Raw genomic sequence first — 16,302 nt, forward strand, 5'->3', positions numbered from 1 at the left:
GGATATAAGAGAATTAATATATGACTGGATTGAGTTAGCTCAAAATCTTTTGAAGTTGCAGACCTTGGCATTAGGGTGTTGAACTTTCGCGTAAAGAGGTACTACAGTCCAGCCAGATTTTGATGGTCCCTTGTATCAGAGCTAAGCTCTCTTTACTTGGAGACAGCATTGCCAGTTTTATGCTTCCTGTACTTTGTCTGTTACGACATTGCAGTCTGAGACTTAATTAAATATTTGACATTAGAGCTACATTGTTTCCCGCGCTGGGGCTTACAACGTCACAAGCAGGCCAAGAAGGGACTGCCAAATTGCCGCGAGACTGTAGCTAGGTTATGTAAACGAGACGTGACAGCGGAATGATAAGGCGACTGGTTTCCAGATGGATGGGAGTTCGATTCTTGGTACGGGCCTAAGGATTATATTTTCTGCATTTCGTCGAGAACGTTATTCTGGTCCACTCAGGCTCCTATAAGATAAAAATGGAGACTAAAGCGGCCAGAGCGTGAGACTGGTCACTCACCTTCATATCTTGCTGATATATAGAATATTTGAAGTGTTTCCTGATTGCCTATCCTATTGTCTTCATTTATGGAAGGAAATTTTACGTTAGTTCAGGATTTGTCACATATTCGTGAATAATAATTGTGGAATTAATAGTACTGTAATCGTACGTGAACAGTCGATAGCTGGCGAGGAGTCTTGAGCCCGATGTGACTCGGTATAGGGAAAATGTTTTCTCTGTGGCCGGTACAATGTCTCCCCCCCCCTTCCTCTCTGAATCTATCCTTGATGTCTACCTGTTCTGTGTCTCGGCCAGCTTCGCTCGAGCCAGTCACAAGCTGCGATGAACTCTAGTTAGGTCTGTTTCCAACGCAGGAATTCTTGTTGTACGATGTGCTGTGTAGTGAGGTGTGTGATCAAGTGCTGACCCGTGTACACAAGCTTTCAAGATGCATCATAGACAAAAACTCTGTGACAAACTTAAGAGTGGATTCCTCAGGAAGTGGTGTAAGTGTTGGCTTATTTCTATTGGATGCGTACCTTTCTGACGAATTTGCATTTATAATTTCATGACACATGACGTTCTTGACGAGCTTGCAAATTCAAACAGTTCACTGTTTACAAATATAGACCTGTCCTTGTGTCTCCAAGCGAGTAAATTGTCTCAGTCGGTGGAAGGTGACCTATTCGAATCTGATCGGGATACTAGCTGTCTTGACTGGCAGACATTATGATTTTTCTCGGTGTCTCCAGGCAAATTCCAGAACAGTACCTCAAATTAGGTCACGACCCTTTCCATTCAAAAACATGTTTATTTAGATCACAATGGTTTTAGGCAGACATTATGGGGTTTAATGTGATAAATAGCAGTGTCACATATTTTTGTTAGGTGCTTCGTTTTTTGAGAAATAGGCATCACAAAAGATGCGCCCTCTTATACGGTCCATTGCCTAAGGTGAATGAAAAATTAGCGAGTACTTGGAGAAAGCGACTGTTGCATATTTCAAGACACTACCTCGGCATTCACATGAAGGTACCGATTAAGAACACGAAAGCTCTCGGAATAGCTACAAAGACCGATAAAACTTCAAACACAAGTTAAACTTCTTATCGCTAGCCAATCTCCTTAATGGCAAATAAATTTTAAGCTGAAAAATGCGAAGAACGATGATCCCCCGTACTTTATAAAGCACTACGTCTTGAAGAAGCATGTGGCAGCGGAGATGTATTTGTAGGCTTTCTTAACGTCGGCCGTAGATGGAAGTTATTGGCCAGCTTCGTGCTCCGACCGCTTTACCTCCGTTGCCATTGGATGCTAGGAGGCTGGGTGGCGCTTATAGCATGTCATGTCGCTGGGGAGAAGAAAAAGTATCTCTTGCTCCTCTTGTGAATCCAATCCCGACTCTTCCGTCGTACGGCCCATAATCTATTCCATATACCAACTGAGCTAGTAAAGGAATTGTTTTACTGTGTCATCATAGGCATAACCGTTATACACGAGCAGTTTCCTGCGAAGTGTTTCTTTGTAGTTTTTAAGTACTCATAGCTAAATTCTGGTCTCCCAAATGGGGTACTTAAAATATGAAGAAAGAACATTTTTTAAGAAAGTCGTCTTCTGGGATCTGGCGCCGTGTATTCTTTGTTTCAGACTACCTTTCGGAGGAACCTGTCGCCTCCATCTTCACCTGCCCTGAAGATGGAGGCGATACGTTCCTCCGAAACGTCGTCTGAAACAAAGAATACACGGCGCCAGATCCCAGAAGACGACTTTCTTCAAAGTAATCGCCGTGAAAACCTCAAAACTTACAAAAAATATTTTTGTTTATGCCTGTAGTGGCTCCAGTCATAACAATAGCATGGCTAATAATGAAATTCTGAGTGATCCTAATCTATCTTTCTGTCTGTCTGTCTGTCTGTCTATGGTTAGACACAGTTAGCACTCCTTGGACGGAGGATCAGCTAGACACAAGGTCTCTACCTACACACAGAAAAGACGCACACAGACATCCATGAATTTGAGTTGGATTCGAACCCACGACGCCAGTGTTCTAGCGGGCGAAGATAATTTAAGGCTTAGACTTCGCGACCTAAGTACTTTATACGTAAGCTAAATAGACTGTTACAATTACTTTGAGGCCTTACTTTGCATAGTTGCACAACTACTGTAATCACTGGACTGTGCTCTAAATAGCTCGGCGTGGAATGATAGTGAATATGAGCTGGAAACAACGTGAAAATAATCTTGTCATGGCCTATTATAAGGTACTGTCCCAACACTTTCGTGATGTGACTGAGGGAATTAAGTCAGGATAATAGGCGTAGTGGCCGAGATTCGAACCAGGAGCCGCCCGAATGAAAGTCAGAAGTATTACCGCCTACGCCAATTTTGTAGGCCATTGTCTGCATTTAACTGGGATATCGATTCGATGCATTCCACTGCTAGAACGGCAAGAGAAATTGTAGATGGAAGATTAATGTAAAAAAAGACACAATTCAGTGCTTCCTCAGACTTTGTGGATGGCAAGTAAGTGATGGGGTTAGTGATTGTTTTTTATGCTTTACGTAAAGATACTTTACGAGCTTCGGATATTATGCAGTGTTAGATGAGATAACACGAACATTCAAGAATGGAGTTTCGGGAAGAATTAGAAAGCAAAGACGTCGTAGGCAAGATAGCGACTACTAACGCAAAATTAGGTCGCGCCATAGCTCAAGCGGTTAGTCGCTGGCTTCCCACTGCGGCGGTCCTGGTTCGATCCCGGGTCTGGTTAAGTTGGATTTGTGGTGGGCAAAGAGGAGCTGGGGAAGGTTTTCTCAAGTACCTCGGTTTCCCCTGCCAATCTTCATTCCAACAATTGCTCCACAATCACCCTCACCTATCATCTGGCGCTGATACAATAGGCCAGAAGTGGCCGCAGTACACGGGACTTAGTTCCACCCCACTAGCAATAAAAGAAGGCACAATTAGGCAATGGGGAAGGGGAATTAATTCATATTTCCATGGTGAGAAACAACCATTTAAAAGAGTTGCGACATGGCCGTGTATCAGCTTCATCCTGCGAAATAATGTTGGAATGGCGATATCAGACAGCCAAACACTTCAAATTTGGTTTCATTGAACTTTATAATTGTAATCTTAAATGGAACGTCTGTTCATAAATTGTACTCTTTTCCAAGTACAATTAGAATGATGAAGTCTGGAGGATGAGATGGGCGGGGCATGTAGGACGGGAATGGAGGAGAAGAGGAATGTATATAGGATATTGGTGGGAAAGTCAGGAAGAAAGAGCCACTAGGAAGACCAAGACATAGGTGGGTGGTTAATGTTAAAATGGATCTTAGAGAGATAGGATGGTGTGGTATGAATTGGATTCTTCCGGTTCAGGATAAGGACCAATGGAGGCTCTTATGAACACGGTAATTAACCTTCGGGTTCCATAAAATGCTGGGAATTCTTGAGTAACTGCACAACTGGCGGCTTCTCAAGAAGGGCTCGGCTCCATGAGTGAGTGAATGATGGAACGTTTGACTACGGAGCCGGGATAGCTGTCATAGGGCAGTCGGTATAGCTACGAGCTGGAAGGCCTGGGTTTGATTCTCTGCAGTTCAAGATTTTTCTTTAGCCTTCAGCCCCCCACGCCGACTCTAGGGTTCATCCAGCCTCCTATCCAATGGGTAACGGTGACGATTTTCCTGGGGGTAAGGGGGCCGGGGCGTCAAGTTACCTACTCACCTCCAGCTAGTACCGAGGTCGCTCCTCCACATGCTTTCATGGCACAGTGCTTAATTAATTCCGCACAGGAACAGCTTTACCTTAGGTTTCACTACGTACAATTGCTGTTCGATTTTTTTCATATCGTTGACTAAGCAGGTAGGTCCTGTTATGTAGATATGTAGGTTGAACCAATTCGAACAGAGCAACTGTATGATTTTCTGAGCTTATGTCTGAAAACGTCGGAAACAGACCTAAGCCTGCAAGAAATACGGAGGAAGAGAACAACAAAAAACTGAAGCTCCGTAAGCATTTTGCAGTCGTGGCCACTGGACTAGAACTTGCGCCACCGTAAAGAGGAGTTCCTAACGGTTTGTAGTAGAAAGTTGTGATTTTGCAGAAAAGTCACGGTGCGCCACGTGAAAGCATTCAGTGACTGACCAAGTTCTTACTAATCGCCAATGGGAGGGTCAATATCACGTCACCAAACAGGCAGAGATCAAGCCATTCCTGAAAGCGTCCAAGTGCTACCACCGGAGCAGTGTTATTTGTGGTTATCCCTGGTTCCTTCTCTTAAGGTCGTGGATGGTGTATTGCTTCTTCTCATGCCTCGCCCTAATCACCCACTTCTATATTTTTTTTCACAACCGTTACATAAATTGTGGGTGGATTGAAGTCGTCTTAAAACAGTAAGAAAGAAAATGGAAGACGAAAAAGCACGAAGATAAAATATAAAAAGGAGACATGAACGGATAGGAAAGTAAGGAAGGAGAGAACAATACCGAAACGAAGGGAGAAATATAACAGAAAGAGAAAGAAAGAATTATGAGGAATCTATATAATAAATAACTACAAAAATAGTACAAATTCTAGTTTCCGGTATAGAAGAGAATTTACAGAGAGAAAAAGCGAAGGAAAATAAATGTTACCCGATTAGATTTGCAAAAATAGATTATACACGTAAGTAAATGACTTAGATTAGTTCCTTCATTCAGTTCAGTTCATGGAATGTCCAGATTTTAAGGTAATTCTTTAGCCTATTCAGTTCACGTCACTGAATTTCCGTCTTAGTAAGGGAAAAGATTTGTAGCTAGAGTAACAAATGTTTATCAGTAATTAACGAAAATGCCGTTTTCTTCTAAAACAATCTGTAATGAAGTTTCTGTTATGGCAATCTCATGATTCTATATTATAAATAAAAAAGGAACATATGTAATTCCTCTTGGAGAAAAGTGAAGCAATCTCAAGAGCTCGTTCTTCACCTGTGGCTTTCAGTAAATGAAACTGAGTACTGAAGTAAAGAAACTCCCTATCTGATAAGGCAGTCTTGTAAAAGGGCCTGCAGATCTCTGTTGATTAATTTCATATTAGCCATGCGCATCATACTGATTGCTTTTTGCATTAAACAGTAAAGGTACAGTTGTCCCTATGTTTAAATAATTAAGCACTACACCATGAAGAGGCAGTGGATGTATAGATCCACACTTTCTTGACCTCGTCAGTAGTTGGAGGTGAGTGGTCAGCTTCACGCCCCTTCTTCTTTACCCGCGGGGAAAGTTCCCCCGGTACCCATTGGATAGGAGTTTGGGTGGGCCCCATAGCCGGTCTGGATGTGGAGAAGTGAAAATTATTACCCCCATCAGGACTTGAACTCCGACCTCTCGATCGTCCAGCCCGTAACCGACTTAGCTATCCCGGCTCCCCATTAAACAGCTACCAAGCAAAATACCAATAATGTATACAAGTCTCTTCTGCATTATATAACACCGGTTATTGTCGACTAGCATCGTAATCAGAAACAGCGAAACGGAGACCACTGGAAGAGAATTAGTTGCACATAGGCCTGGTATCGATTAACAGGAACAAGCTAGTGGGACAAGCAAAAATCGCAGATTACTTTTGGAAAATTTGTGTGTTCCAGTTTGGAGAACACATTTCCACTCTTGTTAGAAAGGCAGTGAGGTGATGTTTTACCCTTGAAGACACAAATAAAAAAAAACAAACATAAGTTTTAAGGTCTGTCAACGACACACTTCTCTTGAATCTATTTACTTCGTATACGAAGACACACATCCAACATTACAACACTCGCAGCTAAGAAGGGAACACACATCACAAGACACGGTCTACGCAGAATATAAGAAAAACGAATCCCATAGTGGAAGAACCACACGAAAGTTTTAATTAAGACACATAAGATGAATAATCTTAACAAGTTTTAGTGTGTGTAAATTTATTATAGTTGACAAATACGCACTTTTTAAATATTTTTTAAACAATTTTATAAAGGCAAGCAATGAACTAGATTAGCGTAATTAGGGCACCTGATGATGGCACTATGTTGCCGAAACATGTCGTGAAGTAACAGGTAAAATTGAGTACACTACAAGACGGCAACTGTATACATATCATTTGTAACGTTTGTTTGAGAACAGACAAATTTAATTTATAGAGCTAGTTAAATTAGCCAGCTACTTCGTAAATAACTGAAAAATTACGCGTTCCTCACCCGGGATATGGTTGCCTTCCCTGACAATAACAGAATATACAGAAGCTACAACGCTCTATTAAGGAATTAAGTTTTAGTCGCGTAAAAGCATTGCACTTAGTATTTTCTTCGAAGTCCAAATGAATTTTTCTAACATTTCATCCATCTTCAGAGCTGAATAGTAAGTTAAGCAAACAGCGAACAGAGTCATTAATACTTGTTTCGTTGTTTGTTTAGCTTACTTTATACCCCAAAGATGGAAGCGGTGCGTTATATCCCACAAGTTAACGCTCTTCAGCCTAAGCGTTAGAAGCAGGCTTATGTAGGTATACTGGTGAAATTCTTGCAGGTATATACCTGGTAAAGTCGTTAAGTTCGTGGACTGTGGTTTTATCGAACCACATTACAAGGTACTCGTATACAGTTACACAGATCCACATCGGCCCTCAAAATAGTCGCCGTTGGCCCCTATGCAAATCTGCCAACGTTGATATAGCTGCCGAAAACATTGCTGAAATATATTGGCAGGAAATTCCCGTACGGCGTCTCTTGTGGCAATGACGACCTCCTTGGACGGCTGAAATCTACGGCCACGTAGCTTTGCTTTCAAGCGGAGAAAGAGAAAGAAATCGCATGGTGCGAGATCAGGTGAGTACGGAGGGTGTGGCAAAACGGTGACATGTTGTCTTGCCAGTTCCTCTTTGACAAGAACATAGCGATGTGCAGGGGCGTTGTCGTGTAGCAACAGCCAAATCTTCCTACGCCAAACGTTTCGCTAGGCGATCTGCCTAGTTTCTGCCAGAACTTGATGTTTGCCCGTTGTTCAAACTGCCACATTTTCAATTTCCGCCACTTGCATTTAATTGCAGTTCACAATAGAGGTCGTAGTTCTGCTTACACTGTTTGCACACAACTGCATCTTGTTGTGAAGAGAGATGAACCGACAGGGCATCTTATCGAGCCTAAACCTATCCGCTGTAGTGCACTGCAACGAGCTTTGCGGCCATTCCACGAACTTGTCGACTGTGGTAGTACAATCAATTGACTACGTAATTAAGATGAACTCGTCTCTCGATATGAGGAATGCGCCTAAAATCGCAACTCATCGGGAAGTTTTTCTTGATTTAGAAGCCCAGTCTTGCCTTTCACTGTGATTCCCTGGGAAGGGGTGAGAGTCAAGGCAATCTTCATGTGGTTGTCCTTCCCATGGTTCCATCCTATTGCTCGTTCTTATTTACTGAAAGGAACGCAATATTTGCAACTATCGTCTAATTGGTTGGCGCGAGGCACAGCAGTATTGCGATTTGCTAAGTTTGTTATTTGCCGGTCACGGTAGCCTAGCGGTCTAAGGCATGTACTGTCTTCGCTCGCTCGGAAGCCGGGATCGTGGGTTCGAATCCCACACGAGGTAAGGATGTTTGGATTGTGTATGCGTTTATTCTGTGTTTATGTTGCTCTGTATTTAGGTAGAGGCCTTGCGACTATCTGAACAACCGCCCAAGGAGTTCTACCATCGGTAAAATGATTATGAAACCGAGAAATCAGCCCTATGCTGCAAAGTGGGAGCGAGAGGAGAGAAAAAAGTGTGTTATTTAACGATGCTGTCATCGAGACCATCTAGCGTCGATGATAGTGCCACATGTTAGCAGCCCAGACGCGACGTTTGGATTAGTAATTGAATTTCAGTTGACACTATAAAGAATTATAGTGCTACCGCTAAATCGCGCCCTTAAAATTCACTGTACCACACGCTAATTATCAGTTTGTCTTCATTAGTCATTGCCTGCCAACGGTTTCCAACAATGCGGATTACTCCGTTTCCGTGTTCAACCGCTCTTGACTGCTAAATTTCTGCTGGCCTTCTCTTGCACAGCGATTCTTCGTTCCGGGTCCCACGGGACTCGTAGTCAAAATTTACTATCTTGACCGGTGGCTCCTGAGTCAGAATTAACCTTACGACTGGTGGTTTACCGTCAAGCCCCCTTGAGACTCACAATCGGCAATTTTTTCAACCGAACCTTTGTGGTAATAGTCCTTACGTAACATCCTCTCCATCCTTTCGGATGAGAATGACTGTATGAGTTATGACTGTATGCGGTTATGAGTCCCGCGCGACACATAACCGCATTTTACTATATCAGATTCGAGATCCTCTCAGTCTGGAGGGCCAGACCCCCGTATTTATATCCTCCAGGAACAGGGTGGCCCAGTTAAACTCCCAGCACTGAATTCCCTTTTTGTCGCCTCCTACTACTCGCAGGCCTACGGCGGAGGTATTAGAACCCGCTCCCATACGGGCTCTTCTCCGAGGCTGCTTCACGATGGGTCATATTTATATGGTCTCGGAGAGGGCCCAATAGGAGACAATGTTTCCAACAGTCCCTCTGTTGTTGCATGCATATCTATTGCCGAGGAAACCAGCTGTGAAGTGTTGTTTACCTTCTGTTTGCAGCAGCGGATGGCAGGAGCAACCGAAATATTTAGAGAAAACCCGCCAAATGCCATTTTGTCCACCACAAATCATGACAAGATGTAACAGGTTAATGAAGATACGAAGCGTACACATAAACATGTCCTGGGAAGGATTTGAAGCGATGACAGAAACCAAGACAAGTTTTAAGACATGCGAGCCTGCGGTCCTGAATTCTCGATAAACGAATTCATGGAAGTATCGTCCTTGGTGTTCATCTGTTCACTTTTGTGACTTAGTGTGTTGAGGAAATTAAAACAAAAGATTAATAGCGTGCTGATAATGACCGCTTCCTTCCCAGTCGTTTTAAATTAATTATTAATTTTTCATCCAACCATTGGCCGCTGTGTAGTTTGAGATACAGACAACATCGTAAAAGAAACCGCATAACTGACATTCCATGTTAAATATATAATGAGTGTTATGTCACATTTTAGTTTTTTCCCTTGGCACTACAGCCCCAGTGGGCCTAGGCCCACCTCCATGAACTTCTCCGCACATTTAGTTACTCCCACATAAAATTATCGTAATTCCTCCTCATGCTATTATTTCTGTTGTATGTGACATAAATGTTTCATCCTCAAGCAAATGAAGTTAATCTAAAGTCATTCTCCGTGACGTAATATGTAAGTTACATCACTAATGAGCAAAAATATAAAAAAATGGATATCAAGTATCTCTCGGAGTACTTTTCCGAGGAACTATTTCCATCGTTTAGGATGTCTGAGGGAGTTTTAGCATTGTCCCTGATAATGGTCACACCCGGCGCTTTGCCGAAGTGTGCGTGACCACCATTGCTTAGATGTTTGTGGTTTATTCAAGAACACCGGAAATCATTATTATTCTTAGCGTGATAATTCGAACAGTCATCGCAAAGCGAAATGTGATTCACATCTCCAAGAAAATTCTGATTCTGAAATTTCCCACTTAATTTGCAATGTTGTCTTGTGCCAGTGTCTCACAGTTGTTTTGAGCATTGTATCCGTTCCTACTCCTCCGTTGCTAGAACACAACTGGAGCCTTTACAGTAAAGGTCCCACTTCTGACACCACTATTGTCACGATTTAGGGGCTGTATGACTAGAAAACGTGGTTTGGATTGGATAGTTGGATCTATTGACCACGTTTCCTAACTTGTTTATGAAGTTAAAGTACTGAGTTTCGTCGTACAGAAGTGATATGGTAATTGTGAATGTACACGTAAAATCGAAAAGGCAAGCGTGGTTGAGGTTGCTGCCTTGGTCTGTCTGAAGATGGGAGTGCAGCATTTGTCTGGGAAGAATTCAGTACAATCCGTTTTGCATTTGAATTTCGAAACATGGCCCTCGGAATAAAAATGGGGAGTTTTGACCATTACACCTCCACATTGTATAAAGTGTCATGATTTCTGTACAGCTCTTTGCCGAAATAGAAACATAATTCTAATGTATCGCGTAGAACTGTTGCTATGCAAGGGCCCCGAGATGGGCAGCATACCAGCGCAGTTTCTGGGCAACGGCTTTGTAAACGCCTTCCTGCAGCAACAGACACGAACGCAACAATAAAGGGATGTGTTTTCTATGTGGTCCATGTCAAGATGTTATAAACAAGGGGAAAGATTTGAGTTCAGTTATTTACTGGAGAAAGGGGTTAGTTGCAGGAGTGCTCATTTGAAAGTCCGGATGTGAAGAAAAGATTTGATGTGTGATACTTAGAATGTGTAATTCAGTGAGATTTTTATAGTTCCTGTGGTAAAATCCGCTGCCAGGAAACGGCTAATGGAGACTGTAATAGACTGATGACATTAATGTGTGTATCAGTGAACTGCCAAGTATGGAAATAGCGACATTGTTATAGTTTATTACGACTTGTAAGTGGTCAATAAATCCATTCACCAACTCAAACCTCGTCTGTTGTCACACATACTACATAACACTAAATAATGAAGGTTATTTAAATGTAGAACCCATGATAATGCAAGGGAACTTAGTGTGAGGCAATATGGTTTACTACCGAGCAAGGTGTTGTAGTGGCAATGCTGTATAATTTTATTCGGGAGAAATCAGAAATCTGGTAATTCTGACTGAGGCTTCTTGCTTTCCATATAATAATATTATACATGTAGAATGATTTTACGCCCTTCACGGTAGCCGAGCGGTCTAAGGCATGTACTGTCTTCGCTCCCTTGGAAACCGGGATCTCGGGTTGGAATCCGACTCAGGGCATGGATGTTAATTTGTGTGTGCGCGTTTTTCTGTGTTTGTGTACAGGTAGAGGCCTTGCGACGAGCTGATCACCCGCCCAAGGAGTCCTACCGAATGTGTAAGATCTAGAAAAACCGAAGTTAACGGAGAAGTTCATGGAGGTAGTCCTAGGCCCACTGAGAAAAAAAAGAAGAAGAATGATTTTACAACACCGTTCAGTGTGACTCAAATGTATATTTATATGAATGCCTTTACATGTTTCGGTCACTTATGACCTTCTTCAGAAGGTATAACAACATATTGAGGAAACTACTATTAACATTGATATATACGAGTATATCAGGTTGAATCAAAATTTTATATAAAAATTTTAATTAAGATAAAATGTAGTTGAGTTGAAATTATTAACATTCTTAATATTTAAAATCTTAAACCATTAAGAATTTTAATAATTTATGTAATATTGAACATGTTGCCATTAATATTAACATAACAAGTTTGTTTAGCTACGAATGTTACGTACTCATGACATATCCTCTTTTAATGTAACACAGAGGCTCAGAGTAAGGACGTAGAGTTAATTTAGTAGACGTCCTTCGTGGAACCATTTAAAAATTCCCTTACGAAACCACTTTCGCTATGTGTTGACTGGATATATAACTGTGTGTTGCCAGATGAAGAAATAAGACTACCTGAAGGTCTAGTCAAGGGCAACTTGTCTCGAAATTAAGCCAAATACGTTGAGACTTCGAAAGGCTGAAATAAACCTGTCAGGCTGCTAACGGAGAGGAATAGGTAATCGACTGTTTCGGGTGAGCAATTTCATACATTCCTTAGTCCCTCCGTGCTCCAGGACAGCTGAGCTATGTGATTAGGGTAAGATTAAGGATTTCTTTATTCGTCTAGACTGTATCTGGGGGCCACCCAACCTCCAATCCATCGAGTACATAGTACTCTTCCTCATGTAGTGTGAAGCTGATTGCTCAGTCAAAGTAAACGTTAACTCCAGTACCGTACAGGCCTTCACGGTTTTGTGTTAGGTACAGAGACAAACACGTTCCTATTAGTTCAGTCCGACATTTGCACTGATAAAAAAAGGTAAAGCTATCCCTGTAATAGAGCGTGAAGGCCCATAAAATTGTGAGACGTCGAGGTTCCCACATTTTCTAGACAGTCGGCTTACAGATGGCGGTCAGGTTGTCAGCATTACGCTTTACTTACGCCGCGCTTTACTCCCCAGGAAAATTATTTAATTAATTCCTGGTACTCATTTCTGTTAGAGGCTGAGTCGACCCCAGGGCCATAATGCTGCTGGAAGGATTAGGTCATTTAAAAAAAATCCAATTACCTCATCGGGACTTGAACCCGCGACCTTGTGCTGGCCATGCGACACCCTCTATCCGCTGAAGTTGGCACTAACTTCGCCGACAAGCGGCGGTAGCTCGGTCGGTCGAGAATTCACCAAAGTGTCTATATATGTACCCTAATATAATTTGATATTAATAGCATAAGAAGGAGATTGTAGAGAATGTAGACTGTAGAAACTGGTTCCTACTTAGCAAGTATGCCTAAATTGGTTCCTCGTGAGTTGCTTTGTATCAAAGAGGCTGAATTTGGCAAACATATTGCTTTGGCTCCAAATTTAGGATTGGAATCGCTTTCCAAGCCGATTCTTCCATTCTGTAACTTTTCTTGGCCTTCCCATTTCGTGGTGTTGGTTCATGGTTGTGAGAAGGTTCGAGGTGAATAAAGTCATTGCCATTGACGTCATTTCAATTTTTATACATACATTCACTTTACTTTGTCAAAAATTAGTCAAGCAGCTCAGATCCGTTAGCGCAGAAGCCCAACTCTTCACATCTCTTTGTTCCGCCATCATGAGGTGAGGTCTGTTTGAGTTCAAGGTCGCATGGCTGAAATGACAGGGAGGGACGACATAATTAAAGCTCCATTGCATTTGCTACTTGTTTCTGCCTTTTTCACGCATGCTGAATTATCCTATTGTCTTAAAATACGCCACGGCCAATTCCTTAAATTAGGTGACAAATGAAGAATGCAGTCTTCTTGGATGTGGCGCCTTGTAGATATTTTGTAAACCGACGTTACGGAGGAACGTATCGCCTCCAGCTTCAGGGTAGAAAAATCCGTGAGCGAGGAACTTCTTCTAAGGTAATCGTAGAAAGCCGATTTCGATTTGAACTTAATGCAGATTAGAAGTTATATTTGTCTAATACGAGTCTAGATTAAATTTTCTCGCCCACGTTTAGTGAAGACACGTGCTTCCAAATTGAAACTAAATCCATATTGGCTTCTGAGAAGAAACATGCGAACTTGCAGACCGACGGACACAACTTTCCCACTGCATTTCCTTCCTTTGTACAGGTAATTTGCGAATACAAATTTGCACCTTAGTCTAGTGGGTTTGGAATGGGGTCCACTTAGCCTCGTGAGGATAATTGAAAAGCAGTTTCAAAGAAACAGCCGCTCCGGTCTAGAAAACCGAAATTAACGGCCGTGGAGATTCGTTGCGCTGACCACACAACACCTTCTATCCGCTAAAGTTGGCACTAACTTCGCCGACAATCGGCCGTCGCTGGGTCGGTATAGTTCGCTTGCGGACTGAAACCACGGAGTTCTTTGTTTTTCTTGTCTAGGCAGCATATGAAGGAGTTTTAAAGCGGTTCTGAAGACATAGCACTATGCATTCCAAAATAAGGTCTGGATTCTTAAAACGGCCATTTATTTGCACACGAGAAGCCCGCGGTACCCACAGATTCGGCTCCAGAGGCATGCCGGGTAAAGTTAACATTAAAATGAGCGAGAAGAACGGGTGGTACTCTGCAGCATGAGAGGCATGCACGTTGAAGAAAAAGTCCGCTCAGTCAGACAGTGTTGTCAGTTTGATATAATGGAGGGCATATTGAATTCGCCGAGCTTGCAGTAGCTATAGCTTAATTTCCGACTTGAATAATAATGTGTTACCTCCGCTCGGCCTTTGTTCTAGCGTGACGTCACAAGATGTGTATAGAATGCCTCACTAACAAAGAATCGTTTGATTGATTGGCCTCGGAATATTCTATTGAAGCACTCCCCATTTGGTTATAGTAACATTGCACTTCGGGGTTTTGAAACGTTTTATTTTTAGACTACAGTAATGTTGTAGCCCATCTCATGTTTGGACAAGACCATTAATCTTACGGCAACAACGTTGTAATGCATAGTGCGGTGACAGACTGCCTAGACTAGCAGTTATGCGCAGTGCCAGTATGGAATTTCGGTTTGAAATAGGGCTTAGTAGCTTTTATTAGCAACCTGAGATGCAGAATTTTAAGTAAAATACACGCCTTACAAAACCAGTAGGGCCTATTAATTCTTTTCGACTTTCTAACACCACAATGAACAGAAAAATTAAAACTTATTTTCAAGTAATTTTCAGCATAGCACGAATACATTAATTTTGTGGTACTTACCGCAACAGAGAGAAGCGGTTTCCTTTAGTTGACAGAACAGTGACGGTAATCTAATGAGAAAATGGTATTTAAAAACTCCGTGGCTTTAGTCCACAAGCGAAATACTGTTGATAAATGAACATCCAAAACTTGCATTCGAAGGATGAATTTACGAATTGCCGGGCCAATACGAGTATAATGAAAGAGAAGCGGAAAATGTGACGTGGTATTGTCGGGGCTGTTGTATGTAATTTTGAACGTCGGGTAAGTAATTACACTCTTGTTGCTACCATTACTACTACTACCAGTATTGTTATCTGATATATTCATAACATACAAACAGAGATTCGTGTATTATGACAGGAAACCAAAATACTCCTTGCGGTCGCCATGTGATTTGTTGATAACCTAAGATTTGAGGGCATAAAATCTATATTTTATATTTCGCTGAGCATTCTCTTAGAGGGGGCGTAGTCCAACTGGGTCCACACGGCACGGCGGCCAATTATTGACATATTGTACCTGCCCCCGATGATTGTGTGATGGAGAATTTGTTGGAATGAAGATTGGCAGGGGAAACCGAAGTAATAGAAAACCCGCCCCAGAGTCACTTTGTCCACCACAAATCCCACTTGACCAGACCCGGAATCGAACCCGGGTTACCGCGGTGGGAAGCCAGCAATTAACCGCTTGAGCTATGGCACGGCCTTTCTCGGGACCTACTGTTGTTGTTCAGGTATTTTTTTTCGCTCTGATAAACGTTTAGCTAGTTAGTCGAGAGACGTCCGCAGGAAAGTTATACGAGTATAGCTGTTCGTGTAAAAATTTCCTGGGTGTTTCCAGGATAGGAATGTGTTGGTCAAGCTTGGTAAAACTGCAAAATTAAACTATTTTTAACGGTTTTATTCTCATTACAAACGGTCGGACGAATAAACAGACAGACATGTCGGATCTAACAGCAATATTTTTAAAATTCTCTTAGGAACATGGCAGAATACTGACGAACACACACGAATAGGAGTGCTTTTCCTAGCAGACTTACTTCGTATAAAACTGTCCTGTGAAGAAAGGCACCCTTCGGAGAAAGAGATATTCATATGTGAAACAAGAACGCTCTTCAATTCCTCTAAATTTTAATCTGCCTCTAAGGGCGGCCGCACACCAACTGCGTCAAGACAAGCATCAAGACATTGGACAAAAGACGCAGTCTTGCTTCATTCGTGATTCGTCAGCATCATGACTCAGACCGGTGTGCCGCGATTTTCATGATCTCGTTCGTTTCAACTGTGCTCATATCTTTGAGTTATGTCGCAGACATCGTGTCTTGACTTTTACATGTCTTGACGCATGCCGGTGAGCGACCTACCTTACACTTACCGGGATAATTTTCAACATTTAAATGTTGAATTTGAAGTTCTCAAACAACGGTGGCTCTGAAGAATTTTATTTTCTGGGATATGAAGCCGTGTATTCCAGTGAAAGTCGACTTACGTTTCGGAG

At 42.1% G+C, this 16,302-nt stretch overlaps 1 protein-coding gene across 1 annotated transcript in view; it reads left to right on the forward strand.

Annotated features, from left to right (window-relative positions):
* Nucleotides 1–816: 816 nt before the first annotated feature.
* Nucleotides 817–16,302, forward strand: part of LOC111871397 — an 84,251-nt gene continuing 68,765 nt past the window's right edge. The window contains exon 1 of the mRNA XM_033754235.1: nt 817–1,008. Coding sequence (XP_033610126.1) covers nt 951–1,008 — 58 coding nt within the window. The 5' untranslated portion in view covers nt 817–950. The remainder of the gene's footprint in view (nt 1,009–16,302) is intronic.

This window comes from Cryptotermes secundus, unplaced genomic scaffold, assembly GCF_002891405.2.
Source record: "Cryptotermes secundus unplaced genomic scaffold, Csec_1.0 scaffold236, whole genome shotgun sequence".
Taxonomy (NCBI): domain Eukaryota; kingdom Metazoa; phylum Arthropoda; class Insecta; order Blattodea; family Kalotermitidae; genus Cryptotermes; species Cryptotermes secundus.